Raw genomic sequence first — 14,701 nt, 5'->3', positions numbered from 1 at the left:
ATTACGGTTACTTTGAAATATGTGTCTTCTTATTATGTGAAACCTACAAGCCAAATACGGACTCTACTAGTAGTCCAAGTGTTATCCTTTGGTATCTAAAGTAAAAACAATTTATAAATTTTCAGTGGTTGTTCTGGTATTACAGATGTGAGATTTATAGCACCAGAAATCTCTGTTCGTTTCGTGTAATTGGTTAATAATAACTGGACACACTTTAGTAAGAATGTTATTAATGTTTACTAATGCTCAGGAACTTGGATTTATTGCAATTTTTCTAAGGATATTTCCAATAGTATTTGACCAATTTTAGTTTAGGCAGAAGGAAAGAAATACATAAGTTGCTTTTTGTTTCAGAGAGCATACTTCGAGAGCATACGTTTCAACAATGAAGAACGTGTAGTAAGGGTCTTCAGCAACGAAGGACAGGAGATCATGTTTGGTTACCTGGGCATGGAATTGGGTGGTGATCGTGCATTCCCATGTCTTCCTCATAATATCCTGGATGACAAAATAGTCTGTATGGAGTGGATGGACAAAGCAAGATTATACATAAACTACACAGAGCATGTTGGAGTGCGGTGTTACCATATAACATGGGAAAGTCTTAGAGAAAATTACCACCCAACCGACTGTTACGATTGGTCTGATGGCCATGGACATTGGTATGGTGGAGGTCAGACAGATGGAATGGCGTGGCCCATCGAAAAAGGTTCTATAGAATTATCACCATTCATAACTGGAGATATTAGACAACATGTATGGGGTAATGTTTTAAAACGCTATTTCATCAACTCTAATGGTGTTACAATTTTCATAGATCCAGACACACCTCTGTATGTTTCAATGAATACGAATCACCAACGTCAGTTTTGTCTTCAGGCACGTCACGATGATTTTGCTTATGTATATCACTCAACACCTCTTCCACAGTTGAATTATTCCATTTGTACGTCAAGTAATATGAAATCATTACATTCGTTCTTCTCTGAGAAGCAGTTGTGGGACGGTCTGAATGAGGAGGATTTAAAAGTAATAACATCTCTTCTGACGGAACCAGTGTGGCAGATACCTTCTGCCTCTGGGAGTGAATTGACCGAAGTAGCTATTTATAACTACACAGAAGATGTTATTGCCCTTGGATTTCTTAAACAAGGACATGTGTTACTCAGTGAGTCTTGGCAACCGCATGTTGGCGACTTTACATTGGATCCTGTTCGTTTCCCTACGATGGACGAGACTATCGATATCATTCACAGGCGTGGTTTTCGCATTGTATTTACAATCCAGCCATTCTTAAGCACAGAATCTACGAACTTCGCAGATGCAGTCTGGAAACATCTTCTTGTAAGCGAACGTGAACCAAGTCATCATATTCCAGCATTAACACGATATAAAGGTGTGGAAAGTGCCGGAATGTTGGATATTACAAACAACAGAACTGTGCCGTGGCTTCAAGCCAAATTGAAATCACTTGTTGACAAATATCATATCGATGCCTTCTACCTTGACATTGGAACAGCTTATGACATGCCCCATTATTATCGGTTTGAGAACCCCTTAACAAATCCAGATGAATATAAAACAATCTTCATAGACAGTATCCTCCGTTCTGTTGATGTAGTAGGGGTGTCCAGTGCCATAACGAGGCCACAGGCTCCAGTATTTGTTTCTCTACCTCCATTTGCTTCTACATGGAAGTCAATGCAATTAATAATCCCTACGGTGTTAACATATGGAATCATGGGTTATCCATTTATAATGCCTGGGGCAGTTGGCGGGGACTACGACATGCCAGGAGAGTATAATTCTGATTTTACTAAGAATTCGTCTGCAGTTGCTAATAAGTCACATGAAGATGGAGGAAACAACATTCACCTTCCAGATAAAGAACTGTATGTTAGATGGCTGCAGCTTGCTACATTTCTGCCTGTGATACGCTACACTCATCTGCCCAGCAAGTATGGTGATGAGCGTGTGTTAGAGATGGCCAAGTTTCTCACATCATTGAGACAAAAAACAGTAAGTGTTTTCATTTTCACTTCTTCATCATCATCATCATTCTTCATGCATTAGGAAATTGATTCCTGTAGCAGCTACTGAAATTGGTCCATCCATCTTTTGGCTGGTCTTCTTTTTTTTTATTTTAATTGATTTGACGTTCTTGATAGTTGCTATGCTTGCATTTCATATTTGAGCAAGGGCAGTTTTCTAGGTGATAAAATTCAGAGAAGTTGGAAGTATAGCTTTCCTCAGAAGTGAAATAAAGCTGTTAGTCTTGTCACTCGAAGTTTTGTAACATGACAATTGACTTTGTGAAGTGGTGCCATCTACTGCCCTCATGTTTCCCTCTTGTATCTAAAAACGGAAACATTCATTTACTATCATTACCACCACTACTACAACTATCACAACCACTACTACCATTAGCACCACCACTATGACTACTACTGTCACTACTACTACTATGATTACCATTACCACCACTACTACAACTATCACAACCAATACTACCATTAGGACCACCACTATGACTACTACTGTCACTACTACTACTATCATTACCATTACCACCACTACTACAACTATCACAACCACTACTACCATTAGCACCACCACTATGACTACTACTGTCACCACTACTACTACTATCATTACCATTACCACCACTACTACAACTATCACAACCACTACTACTACTATCACTACAACCACCACTACCACTACCACTACAACTATCATTACCACCACTATTACTAGTATCACTACCACCAACACAACCACTGCTACTACTAGTACCATTAACACTACCACCACCACCACCACTACCACTATTACTATTTCTACCACCATTATCACTGTCACTACTACTATTCTATTACTTCCACCACTACCACTACTACTACTACTACTACTACTACTACTACTACTACTACTACTACTACTACTACTACTACTACTACTGCTACTGCTACTGCTATAGTAGAAATTGTTTTATACATTTGACACAGTTTTCTCACACTTCGTCATCTATCAATTTCCTTGCATTTCTTTATGAATGTACAAGTTTTGACTGTGCAAAGCCATACTGTTCAGCCAGTTCAGTTTGCTTCACTCCCCTACCTGAATCACTAAATGCAGCTAATTTAGGCTCCAAACTGATATGTTTTAATGTTTCACCTGCCATCATTAAAAAGTAATACTGTTCTCCAACCAGGAGATCAACCGTGAAAGGAATGTGCTTACTATTGCGTCATCTATTGAAGCAAAGTAGATAGATAATATTATCGTTATAACGTCAGTTTAAAAACCATGCGCTCTCCTGCATATGTTATTTCCTATATGGAGGGATTAAAAGACCAGGAGATTAACAGTGATCTAATTTTGTAACTAGGGTAGTATAAATATGTGTGTAACAATGTTATTGTTTGTGCTGTGAGAGTGAGCCAATAGAGATACGAGTACCGACGTGTGTGACCTTATGACATCTTATGACATCAACATTCAATGACAGCATTACCCCGCTCCATTTCATTCCGCAGAGACTTTCTCATGGTTAGAACACAGTACTCTAATGTTGCACAGAATGCCAAGATCAGTGAACAGTAATATGAAAGAAGGTAGTCGAAATAACGGAAAACATCTTTAAGAGGGTGATACCAAGTGAAAAGTTACATATTGAATATGAAAACTAAGTAAATTTTATTGGAGCGGTTAAATGGCAAGTTGTAGCCGATTTAAGTGAACACCATATTTTAACATTTTGGTGGCTACTTCATTCACATACAACCTCCCCAGAATGTCTGGAGGACCATACCTGCTGTTGGTCGACGGGTCCATTGGACCTAGCTGGGAGATCTTGTTGATCACCAGCTTTCCCTCCTTAAGCCACTGGAGGACGATTTTAGTGCCATAGCAGGTCAGCACTAGGAGCAGAAAAGTAGAAAGAGGAGGAAGGAAAGGGAAATGAACCCCTAGGCCTCGAATGCTCTAATCCCGTCGGGGTCAAAGAAAGTAAGAGTTCAGTCAGAGGACTGGATAGGAAAGGGTAAAGAGGGAATTAGGTATTGGATAGAGGAAAATTATACCAAATTAAGTCATTAACTCATCAAGCTGACCAGTGCTAATGGATGAGTAGCCCCTCCCTTTATTTCAGCTCGTAAAATTATGCTTACTAACAGCTGCACCACGGGAAGGTAGGGATGGGACATTGGGTATTTGTCCAGATTGGTTCCTTAAAGCCTTCAATGGGAAGGATTAATGGCTCTCCCCCCTGTATCCGACAGATACCCTTTTGCCAATTTAAGCAAAAGTAACTACCAAATATTTTCACTCGGTAAAAAAGAAAGAGAATCCTATATCCAATACAATGGCCAACACCTTCCTAGGACTTACGAATCCAAATATCTTGGAGTTATTTTCGATAGTAAGTTAACATGGAGCAACCATTTGAAATACATTTCTGAAAAAGCTCGTAAAAGATTCTCCCTTCTAAAAAGACTAGCAGGAAAGAAATGGGGATGCTCTAGGAATACTTTGAACACTACATACAAAATGTTTATACAGCCAGTGCTGACATACTGCGGAGAAATTTTAATTACTTCACCGTTCATAAATGACATAGAATATGTTCAAAACCAAGCTCTCAGACTCATTACTGGTGGAATCAAAACAACTCCATTAGATTCTATGAGATTCCTCACTAATATTAACAGTATCAAAATGACAATAGAAGAAAAAGCACTGATTCAATATGAAAAACTTATCAGATTACCAGGAAACAATTGACATTCATACAGTCCTCTCTGTAAATTGAAAACTCAAAAAAGTTTCATATCCATTGTTCAAGAATTAAAACAGAAAATCAATATCCCGAATTTAAAAGAAAACTTACAAATTAAACCAAACCCTTTAACTCTATTAAATATAGAATATAATCTAAATTTAACAGAAGAAATACTAAAATCAGAAGTAAATACTGAAACACTGAAAAAATTGTCTTTAGAGACAATTAATATTAGGTACCCTCCACAAAACTGGCTTCATTTATACACTGAGGGATCCTTGATCTCCAGAGAACAAGGTGCCGGTGCAAGTGTTACGTGCTGTCTCTTCTCACTTTATAGATCACTTGGATATGGAACAACAAGTTTTGATGGTGAAATCATTGCAATAAGTGAATGTCTCAGGAATCTTCTATGCCACATCAATAAATTTAGGAATGCAGTTATATTGTCAGACTCCAAAGCAGCTATTCTATCAATCGTCTCTAAACACACACCTTCATCTCAAACAGCAGAAATAACTAAAATGCTCTCTCAATTAATATCACTCAATAAAAGAATTGTATTCCAATGGATACCATCCCATTGTGGAATCCTGGGAAACGAGAATGCGGATGCTTTAGCAAAGAAGGGCAGCACTGCTACTTACAGACCTGTTACTAAATCTACGTATTACTCTGTGAAGAGATTTATTAAATCTACATACTTAGACTTCAACAAACAAAATTTGATAACATAATCCCAAGGGAAAAAATGGAACTCTCTGCATCAAAATCCACAGTTAATTCCCGATTTACCACGAAAATCGTCTGTAGCTGCATTTAGATTGGCAACAGGCCATGATTGTTTGGCTAAACACCTGCATAGAATTGGAATATATCAGTCCCCTAACTGCCCATTGTGCAACTCAAACCAAGAAATGGGTTCGGAACACCTCAAAATCTGTGCTTCATTGGCTGGTCATGATAATAGCTTTGAAAAATATTGGAGTGCAAGAGGTCAAATGATTTTATTGTCAAACGCCTGGCATTAGAAAACAACAACATATATATAATTTTATATATATAAAATAATAATGTTTTTATCATTACTTCGGGATTTCTCCAAAATTTGTACATCACTGTAATGATGTATAAAACATTGAAAATGTAGGAAATACACCAGGGCTGATCAAATTTATTGTTGCAAGAGGGTTTTTGTTGAACAGAGATTCAACTGTATCACCTAGCTTTGGTTCTAAATAGCTAAGACTTCCTACAAATAGTCCAATCTCACCTATATTCTTCAAGAATATGTGTGATAAATTTGATTAAAGATGGCTTAACTATGAAGTTAAATTTTTTTCATGTGAAAATTTTATTAATGATACGTAACTTGTTCTCATATATTCAGATTTTATTAAATGCTATTTCAATTATACATTTTTCTCATTTAATGTTTTTTTTTCGTCAGATACCATAAAAACGTATAAATGAAGTTTTACCTCCTACTACTGCTATCACTAGGGTTGCCAACTCTCCTATATTTCCTGGGATCTCCTGTATTGTTCCCTAATTTTTTAACAGTCCCTTGGCTCCCATATTTTTTTCTCTTCGAGCAGTTTTCTCTCTTATTTTTGCATAATGTAAAAATCTTTATTTTTTAGTGGACTTTATGTTGTCAGCAAACAGCTGGATACATTAAGAAGATTGATTGGTTGATTGATTAAAAATCTTTGTTCTAAACATTTGATTTTGCGGTCAATAATGATGATTTCTATGATGAATTCTGTTGTTCAATAGATGCATTAAAATATGCAATCATTTTAGATGATAATGCTTGTCAGAAATGAGTTGTGGGTTTGAAAATCAATCAATTGTTGATGTTATGAATTTAGGAAAACTAGCTAGTTTTGTTCTAAGCATACCAAAGAATGCTCTTCCAAAGAGGGTATTTTTATCTCATGAATAATAATTGGACATATGTTCGGAACACAAGCACGACACATCAAATAAGAGCTGTAAACTGGAGTCGACTTGTGCCATTACGTGAGACAAAATCTGTCTCAAAATACTCTTAATTTAAGCCTTAATTTAAGTAGTTCTAGAATAAAGTTGTTTTTTAATAACTGAAGCAAATAATTTGTCAATTCTCTATGTGAAATTTTGTCGATTTCTTAATTTACCATATTTTCTTAAAAAAAGTTGTCAACCCTAACTACTACTACTGCTGCTGCTGCTACAGCTACAGCTACTGCTACCACTACTACTACTACTACTACTACTACTACTACTGCTACTGCTACTGCTACTGCTGCCACCATCGCCACTACTACTACTACTACTACTACTACTACTACTACTACTATTACTACTGTATTACAGCGCAAGTGGGCCTTAACCTCCTCTATGGCTCTCTTCCATCCTTCTCTATCCATCGCCAACTTCCTCCAGTTCGCTTGCTACTGCTACCACCAGTAAATAGAAGAGATTGACCATTTGCCAACAGCAACCCATATTAAACCCAGGATGAACAATGTCGACTACTCTGTTTACCTATTATATCATGATGTAAAGTTGTGTACTTAATTGAATTTGGAATAAATTTTGCATTAGTTTCTCAAATGCAATCGATTATTGATAATATATCTGTTTTAGGTGAATCCTTTGTTGGAGAAATGTGTGAAAGATGCTCTGGATTTTGGAAAACCTATAATCCGTCCATTGTGGTTGTTGGACCCCAATGATCCAACCTGTCATCTGGTAGTGGATGAATTCTCAGTTGGTGAAGAACTAATTGTTGCACCAGTGTTGTATCCTCGTAAGCATGAACGTGAGGTTTATTTACCTGCTGGAGTGTGGAAAGATGGAATTGATGGCAGTCTGAGGAAGGGGAGCCGTTGGTTGCACAATTATGCAGTGCCTGAAGATAAAGTCGCTCATTTTGTTAAAATGCCTGATGACACTCGCTTCTGAGTTTTCAGAACGGCAATTTTGTAACAGTGAGCTGAAATGTGGAAGATATAATCGTGGGAATCTTTCATTTTACGAACCTTGCAAATACTTTATTGTATAATATCATTCCTGCAGAAGAAAATGCGGTTTATTGGTATTGTGCTATGTTCATATCTATTTTTGATACATATTCTACATATTTCGGTGTGATTCGATATTTGAAGTTGTTAACTAAGAAAGATCGCTGTGCATTTGTGAACGAGGATGTGTGAGGTTTAAATTTATTTAGTGAAATCAGTTGGTACGAAATGCTGAATTGTGTCAGGATCTGTTAGATAATATTTTGGAATTTTGCTAGAAAGACGAGGTTTCACATATATTTAGTTTCAAGATATTATGTTAATGTCTGAGAGTACTTTTTGAAAACAATTGTATTCTCTTTATGTGGACGGTATTAATTCCAAAATTATTTTTTGAGTGAAAAGTTGATGAGAATACCAGTGACGAACAAAATATTTATTTATTTCTGTGATAGTGTTAATTGTATTTCGTAGCTGAAAGCAGACTATGCCTATTTTTTTTATCTTAACTTTGACGATTTCAGTTGTTCATGCTAATAGACAATAATTTGTTTATAGACTCAATACAGGACAGAAATTCTTTTTAAATGAATGTAAGATGATCGTCTTTTATTGGTCTCCTTTTTGTGAGCTATGCAGTCTTAAAAACTATAATACCTGGGTAACAGATTATTAATATTTTTAATCCTTTCAAACCCTGTAGGTATTATAGATTCCTGAACATTTCAGATAACTTTGCTAAATTACATAAAAAATTTTTGTTACTGTAATATGTTCGAGAAATTTAATTACTAAACTTTCTTAATTATAGGTTTGTTCCAGCATGGTTCAGAATCGATTATGAATTGCCTGCGCATTAACTCAATGTGCATTCCAACATGACTTGAACTGATGCAGAACTGGTTCTGAACTTTCAGTTTCTGTTCCAACATGCTTTGGAACTCATTCTGAACGAGTAAAATTGGTTCTCGATTAAGAGCATGAACTGGGATTGAACTGCAGATGCATGTGCAGATGATTTAATCAGAGGTTAAGGTTAAAACGCTTCGAGGCTGGGCAGATTAAAATTAAAAAATAGTCTATCATCAGTGATTTGGAAGGTGATAGTGATATTTTACGACAAACTAAGTTCGGAAGGTGAATATAAATTTAATATGAGAAGAAAATCAGAAGGCTGTGAAAGAACAGTTCAAGAAATGTTAAAATCCCGAACTAGTTCTGAAAACGTACTCAATTGGCACATGCATTGAAAGGTGTTCGGTATTAGTTCGTAACCCATTCTGAATTGCTTGTTGGAACAAACCTTAAGACTGCTAAGATTGACCAAATATACCAGATATTCATGAATACATTGCATTCATTTCAAGACTTCACAGTCTAAATAACTATAAAATTTTAATTGAATTTAATTAAACAAAGACACGTCAGTTTAGATATTGAGAGGGAAGTTTAAAACCAGTCTTAACTGATTATTAAGTTTCACCCCCTCACCCCCAGCCACCACCACTTTGAAATTTCAAATGGCACCCCTATGTTGTGATACTTAAATTTGAAAGAGCATTCAATTGTTTATACATCTCATTCGTTTTCGGATCTTTTGTTTTCTATCGTCACTTGGCAACCTGTATTGTTGTTATTGTCAGTTGATTGTAGGATGAAAACACAGTTTATTTTGAGTAAGTTCCTAAATTTAACCAATAAGGATGATTTCTGTACTCTCTTGAAGGGTATACACTATTTTCAAATAATTTAAAACACAAACACAACTATTACATGAAATGCTCAATAGTCTTTGTAGCTTTATTCTCTTCAGCTCTTAATTAACAATAACAAGAATCCAGGTTGCCAGGTGACAATAGGAAACAAAAGATGCGGAAACAAATGAATGTGCTGTATAAACAATTGAATACTCTTTCAAATTTCAGTATTACAAGATAGAGGTGTCATTTGAAATTTCAAAGTGGGGAGGGTGGGGGTGAGGGATTGAAAACTAATATGCAAATAAGACGGTTTTAAACTTCCCCCTCAATATCTAAATTGACGTGTTTTTTGTTTAATTAAATCCTATTCAAATTATATAGTTATTTAGATTAGGAAATTTTGAAATGAACGCTCTGTATAAAGAAAGAAAGAAACTTCTTTATAAAATACAATAAACAATATAATGGAGTAAAAATACAGAAAAGGAATTTTAACATATAAATTTATAATATTTATTTATTACCCGTATGATGAATATTGATAAATTTTAGTTAATTGGAGTAAATACTGACCTAAAAGTACCATTGATTATAGGTATATGTTATACATCTTATTTTTAAACTCATTTCAGTTGTAAGTTTTTACAGAATACTTTGATACAGATGTTATGAAAATTTGTAATGCAAGTATTACAATCATGCAGGTACTGAATAGTATTTTGGATTCTCTACAGTCAGATACGTTGAATAAGTAATTACATAGTTAGTTGCTATAAATATTATAAATACATCAGTCTCTATGCACTGATTTTATTGTATTTGAAATACCAATAATATTAACATTTTCAAAATGAACCGTCAATTTTCTGCTATTGAATATTAATTTATTTCAATCCTGTATTGAGAGATATTAAAAGTTAATTAGTAATTATTGAAATTACATGTAAATATAGATTAATAAATATTTCAATTTACTGCATTAATACATGGATTAAAAATAGATTGATATGGTACTAGTTCATACTTCGATCTCTTCAGATTAATAGCGTTTATAATAAATATATCATTCCATACTTTTATTTATTCACAATAAAATTTATGACTACGGTGACCAAATTCAAAGAATCAAAATACGGGACACCCCCTCCCCAAACACCCGCTCTCACACAGATTGCCATTCATGAAAATAAATTATCAGAACACATTACTGGTAAATGCAATTAGGGAAATTAACAGCAATATTATAGAGATGGATACAGTTACATCAATTACCTAAGAAGTAGAATTTTTTGCAATAAACAAGACAGCTTTTTGTGATTAAATATTCACGAAATTCCGTTTCTGATGTTCGAAACTAATAGAATGTTGTGCTTTGAGTAATCAAATGTTTTTTCTTTAATCTAGACCCCAAAGTTTATGCAGATTCTTTTCAGACCCAGATCTCTTACCAAGTCATTCAGTTCTTGTTATGTAAACTGCTCTGGTTGTCCTTCTGTGGGTGTTGATTCATAATAATGGTCTGAAGATTCAGATGATGATGATGATTCTAAAGTTAGGGGCGGTTTAGGTACGAGAATGGTGGGATCATGTGGTATAGGTCTTATGGCTGAGTATGTTTGGATAGACAATGTCTTTCGTACTTTTCTTGTTATACCCGTCGACTTTCACCATACAAAAATAGCAACCATCAACATAGTACACATACAAATTTCACTTAAAAAATTATCATCACAGGACTGTAATGCTTCTGTGTACATCTAGACAGCTCGAGAAGTAGGCCTATAGATTGTTTCATAATCGATTTTGTTCCATCACTTTACGATAGATTATATCGATTGCAGTATAAGATTACGTGCGAAATTTAAATGTAGCCAACTTAAAGAATTACATAAAAATTGTGGGTGTTTGACGAAAACGGATTTCATTTTTGCAGAGAGCATAAAAAAATCATTCAAAATGACCCTTCGTAATAAAGCGCCAAAACATGGCAACCCTGTGTTATGGATTATGTTTTAATACCGGGTCTTTCAAAAAGAATGAACCGGTTTCGAAGCTTTATTTCACAGTATTTAAGCAACGCAGCGGAACGAGTCACATGTCATTACAAAGAGTGTATTTTCAAGTTTTGAATAGTTGCCGGTAGAGTGCTCTGTCGTGCCCCCTCCTGGTGACCCACCCGACCTGCTGCTCACAGCATTTGCTGTGTGAGTCTCAGAATGGCAAAACCTCAGCAAAAAGCGTTCTGTGTTCTTGAGTTTGTGAGGACCAATTCTGTGGTCACAGTGCAACGTGCTTTCCGTAGGAGATTTAACAACTTAAAGTACAGCCCCTCTCCCAAGAACATCCGACGGTGGTTCCAACAATTGAAGGACAGTGGATGTTTGTGTAAGGGAAAAAGCCCTCGCCGACCACGAACTTCAGAAGAAAAAGTGGAGAAAATCCAAGAGGCGTTTCAATAGAGCCGACGGAAGTTCATATTTCAAGCTAGCCGTGAGCTTCAGGTGAGTGGTTCCACTGTCTGGCGTGTTCTGAAAAGACGTCTACACATGAAACCGTACAGACTGCAGCTGGTTCAGGCACTGACACATGCTGACAAGGGGAAACGGATGGAATTCTGTGCTGCGATGCTGGACATGGAAGGTGATGATGACATTGTTTCACGAATAATTTTTAATGACGAAACAACCTTCCAGCAACCTTCCACATCAATGGCCATGCCAATCATCGCAATGTTCGGATTTGGGAAACCAAACACCCACGTAAAACAATTGAGCATGAACGAGCTTCCCCTAAGGTGAATGTGTTCTGTGCGGTGAGTGATGTCAGGGTTTATGGCCCTTTCTTCTTCCAGAACGACACTGTCACAGGACAAAGCTATCTCGAAATATTACGAACCTGGTTCTTCCCTTTGCTGCAAATGCACCCACGTGACTTCGTTTTCCAGCAAGATGGAGCACCACCCCTTTGGAGCTTGTCAGTGTGAGCATTTTTTAATGGAACAGTGCCTCAACGGTGGATTGGTTTCAGGAGTGCTCAGGATCGTGCTCTCTCCACATGGCCTCCAAGATCCCCAGACCTCCTTGCGATTTCTTCCTGTGGGGCATACGTCAAGGACAGTGTTTATGTTCCGCCACTACCCACTACACTGGATGACCTTAACACTTGTGATCAACTCAGTGGATCGTGATATGCTGCAACGCTTTTGGGAGGAATTCGCCTATCTCCTTGATGTGGTCCGTGCTGTGGGTGGTGGTCATATTGAACACTTGTAGGAGAGGAAACAAAACTGCTACATCAGTCAAATACGTGTGTCTTGATTGCAGTCTTGTAGTACTGTCTGTTTGGGAAATATAGCTTAATGAAATCGGTTCATTCTTTTTGAAAGACCCTGTATATTCAGATCAATTTGTTAATTAAAATTCGAGCACCTTTATATGACAAGGTCTTTATCACATGGTACCTACCATTACTGACGCACAACATTGCAAAGCAACTATCAGAACATCAGCTCAAACACACGAAGACATGTACTAACATGAGCTCAAGCTAATATAGGTAAATGCACTGTTTCAATTACTTCCTTACAAAGCTCTTTGCTAAAATCAGAGTTAGGTTCCATTTTTATGACCCACTAGTTCTACTCTGCAACAGAAGATGAATAATGGATATTAATTCGTAACAGAAGCATTATCATTTAAGTTATTTCATTTTACACATTGTTTATATTTTCTGTCTGTCTCATTCTCTCTCTCTCTCTCTCTCTCTCTCTCTCCCTCCCCATATTTCACCCTTACGAAATGATCAGATATTTTTATCTACTACCTATGAAATAGAAATCGCAAACAGTACACATTCCTTTATAAAATAAAAAGAGTTTTATACTGCGATCATTCCATTAAAATGTTGGTATAGAATGAAGTAAGTTTTCAATACTACAATATGAAGTGACCATGATGTAGACTAGTATGCATGTGAATGTGTTCGCATGTGTGGGTGTGACGTTTTCCTGAAAGGCCTAATAATCAAGTTCTTCGAATGATGTCATGATGATATTATATTAAATTTTATGTTACATTTCATACACTACTCTTTAATGGCTGCTGTGAGATGAGAAGTGATCTCATTGCGTAGGAATAATGTGTCTTACGGGTTTTAGAGAACCCGGAAGTTCATTGCCACTCTCACATAAGCCCATCATCGGTCCCTATCCTGAGCAAGATTAATCCTGTCTCTACCATCATATCCCACCTTCCTCAAATCCATTTTAATATCAACACACCATCCACAAAATGAGACTGTCTCACTTGTGAGTCAATTCCAGTCAGTATTTGAATGTGTTCATAGGTGCCTTGCAGTGATTAGCTTGTCCCGTGTGGACTGTTCGTTGGTAAAGATGCCATCTCGCAACCCGATATTACTGCTTCAATTGTTACATGCTAACTGGTGGCTCACACTGCTTCATGTTCTTGCCTTGCTACCAAAATAACAAAACTGTGAGAAGCGGCTGCGCTTGGCAGCCTTGGTTGATGGATACGTGGCTTTATGTGCTGCATATTGATATTCTTAGAACTCAGTTGTTAGGCCTCGTATATGCATTGTGTACTTGTTTATCTTTCTGAATGTTTTTTATAGTTTATAATTTTATTGCAGTTTCTCGAAATTATATAATATATATTAATCCCTCGTATCCTTAAGAGTACAATAAGGAAATTTGTGAATATTTATTATGTAAAGGTGTACATTTATACATTGTAAGTAAATATATATTTCTGCAATATTCTAGTGTTTTTATACAATGTTATATGCTTCATATCCTTAATTTAATATGGGATGTTGCAAAAAAAAAAAAAAAAAGTAACTGAAAGTAACCAGAGCAAAACCAGAAGCTTTTTTTCAGGTCATTCTTACACAACTACATGCTCCATTGTTCAGTACGTACAGTACTCTATGCAGTCAGTGATATGTTAAACCATGGCAACATATTGATATAAACATAAGATACATAATATGCATACAATGTTCAGTTACCTTTTTTTTTTTTTTTAACACCTTGTACACAGGCTTGAATATTTTAGATAATATTTTCAGTGAAACAATTCCTTTCGTGGTTTCATTGTGGCACATTATTATATGAAGGGTTAGGCCAGGTGCACGCAGAATCAGATGCGGCGTGGCACGACTCGATGTTTTGCTTTACAACACCTTGC

General features: G+C 36.2%; 1 protein-coding gene across 5 annotated transcripts in view; it reads left to right on the top strand.

Moving 5' to 3' along the window:
• Positions 1-14,271, top strand: part of LOC138700088 (myogenesis-regulating glycosidase) — a 465,840-nt gene extending 451,569 nt beyond the window's left edge. For all 5 annotated transcript variants that reach the window (XM_069826407.1, XM_069826408.1, XM_069826410.1 and 2 more), the window contains 2 exons: positions 355-2,019; positions 7,418-14,271. In XM_069826407.1, coding sequence (XP_069682508.1) covers positions 355-2,019; positions 7,418-7,735 — 1,983 coding nt within the window. In that variant the 3' untranslated portion in view covers positions 7,736-14,271. The remainder of the gene's footprint in view (positions 1-354; positions 2,020-7,417) is intronic.
• The last annotated feature ends 430 nt before the right edge of the window (positions 14,272-14,701 follow it).

Source organism: Periplaneta americana, chromosome 5, assembly GCF_040183065.1.
Source record: "Periplaneta americana isolate PAMFEO1 chromosome 5, P.americana_PAMFEO1_priV1, whole genome shotgun sequence".
In the NCBI taxonomy this organism is placed as follows: Eukaryota; Metazoa; Arthropoda; class Insecta; order Blattodea; family Blattidae; genus Periplaneta; species Periplaneta americana.
Note: the sequence above shows the minus strand (reverse complement) of the source record. Positions and strands in the feature narration are given on the sequence as shown.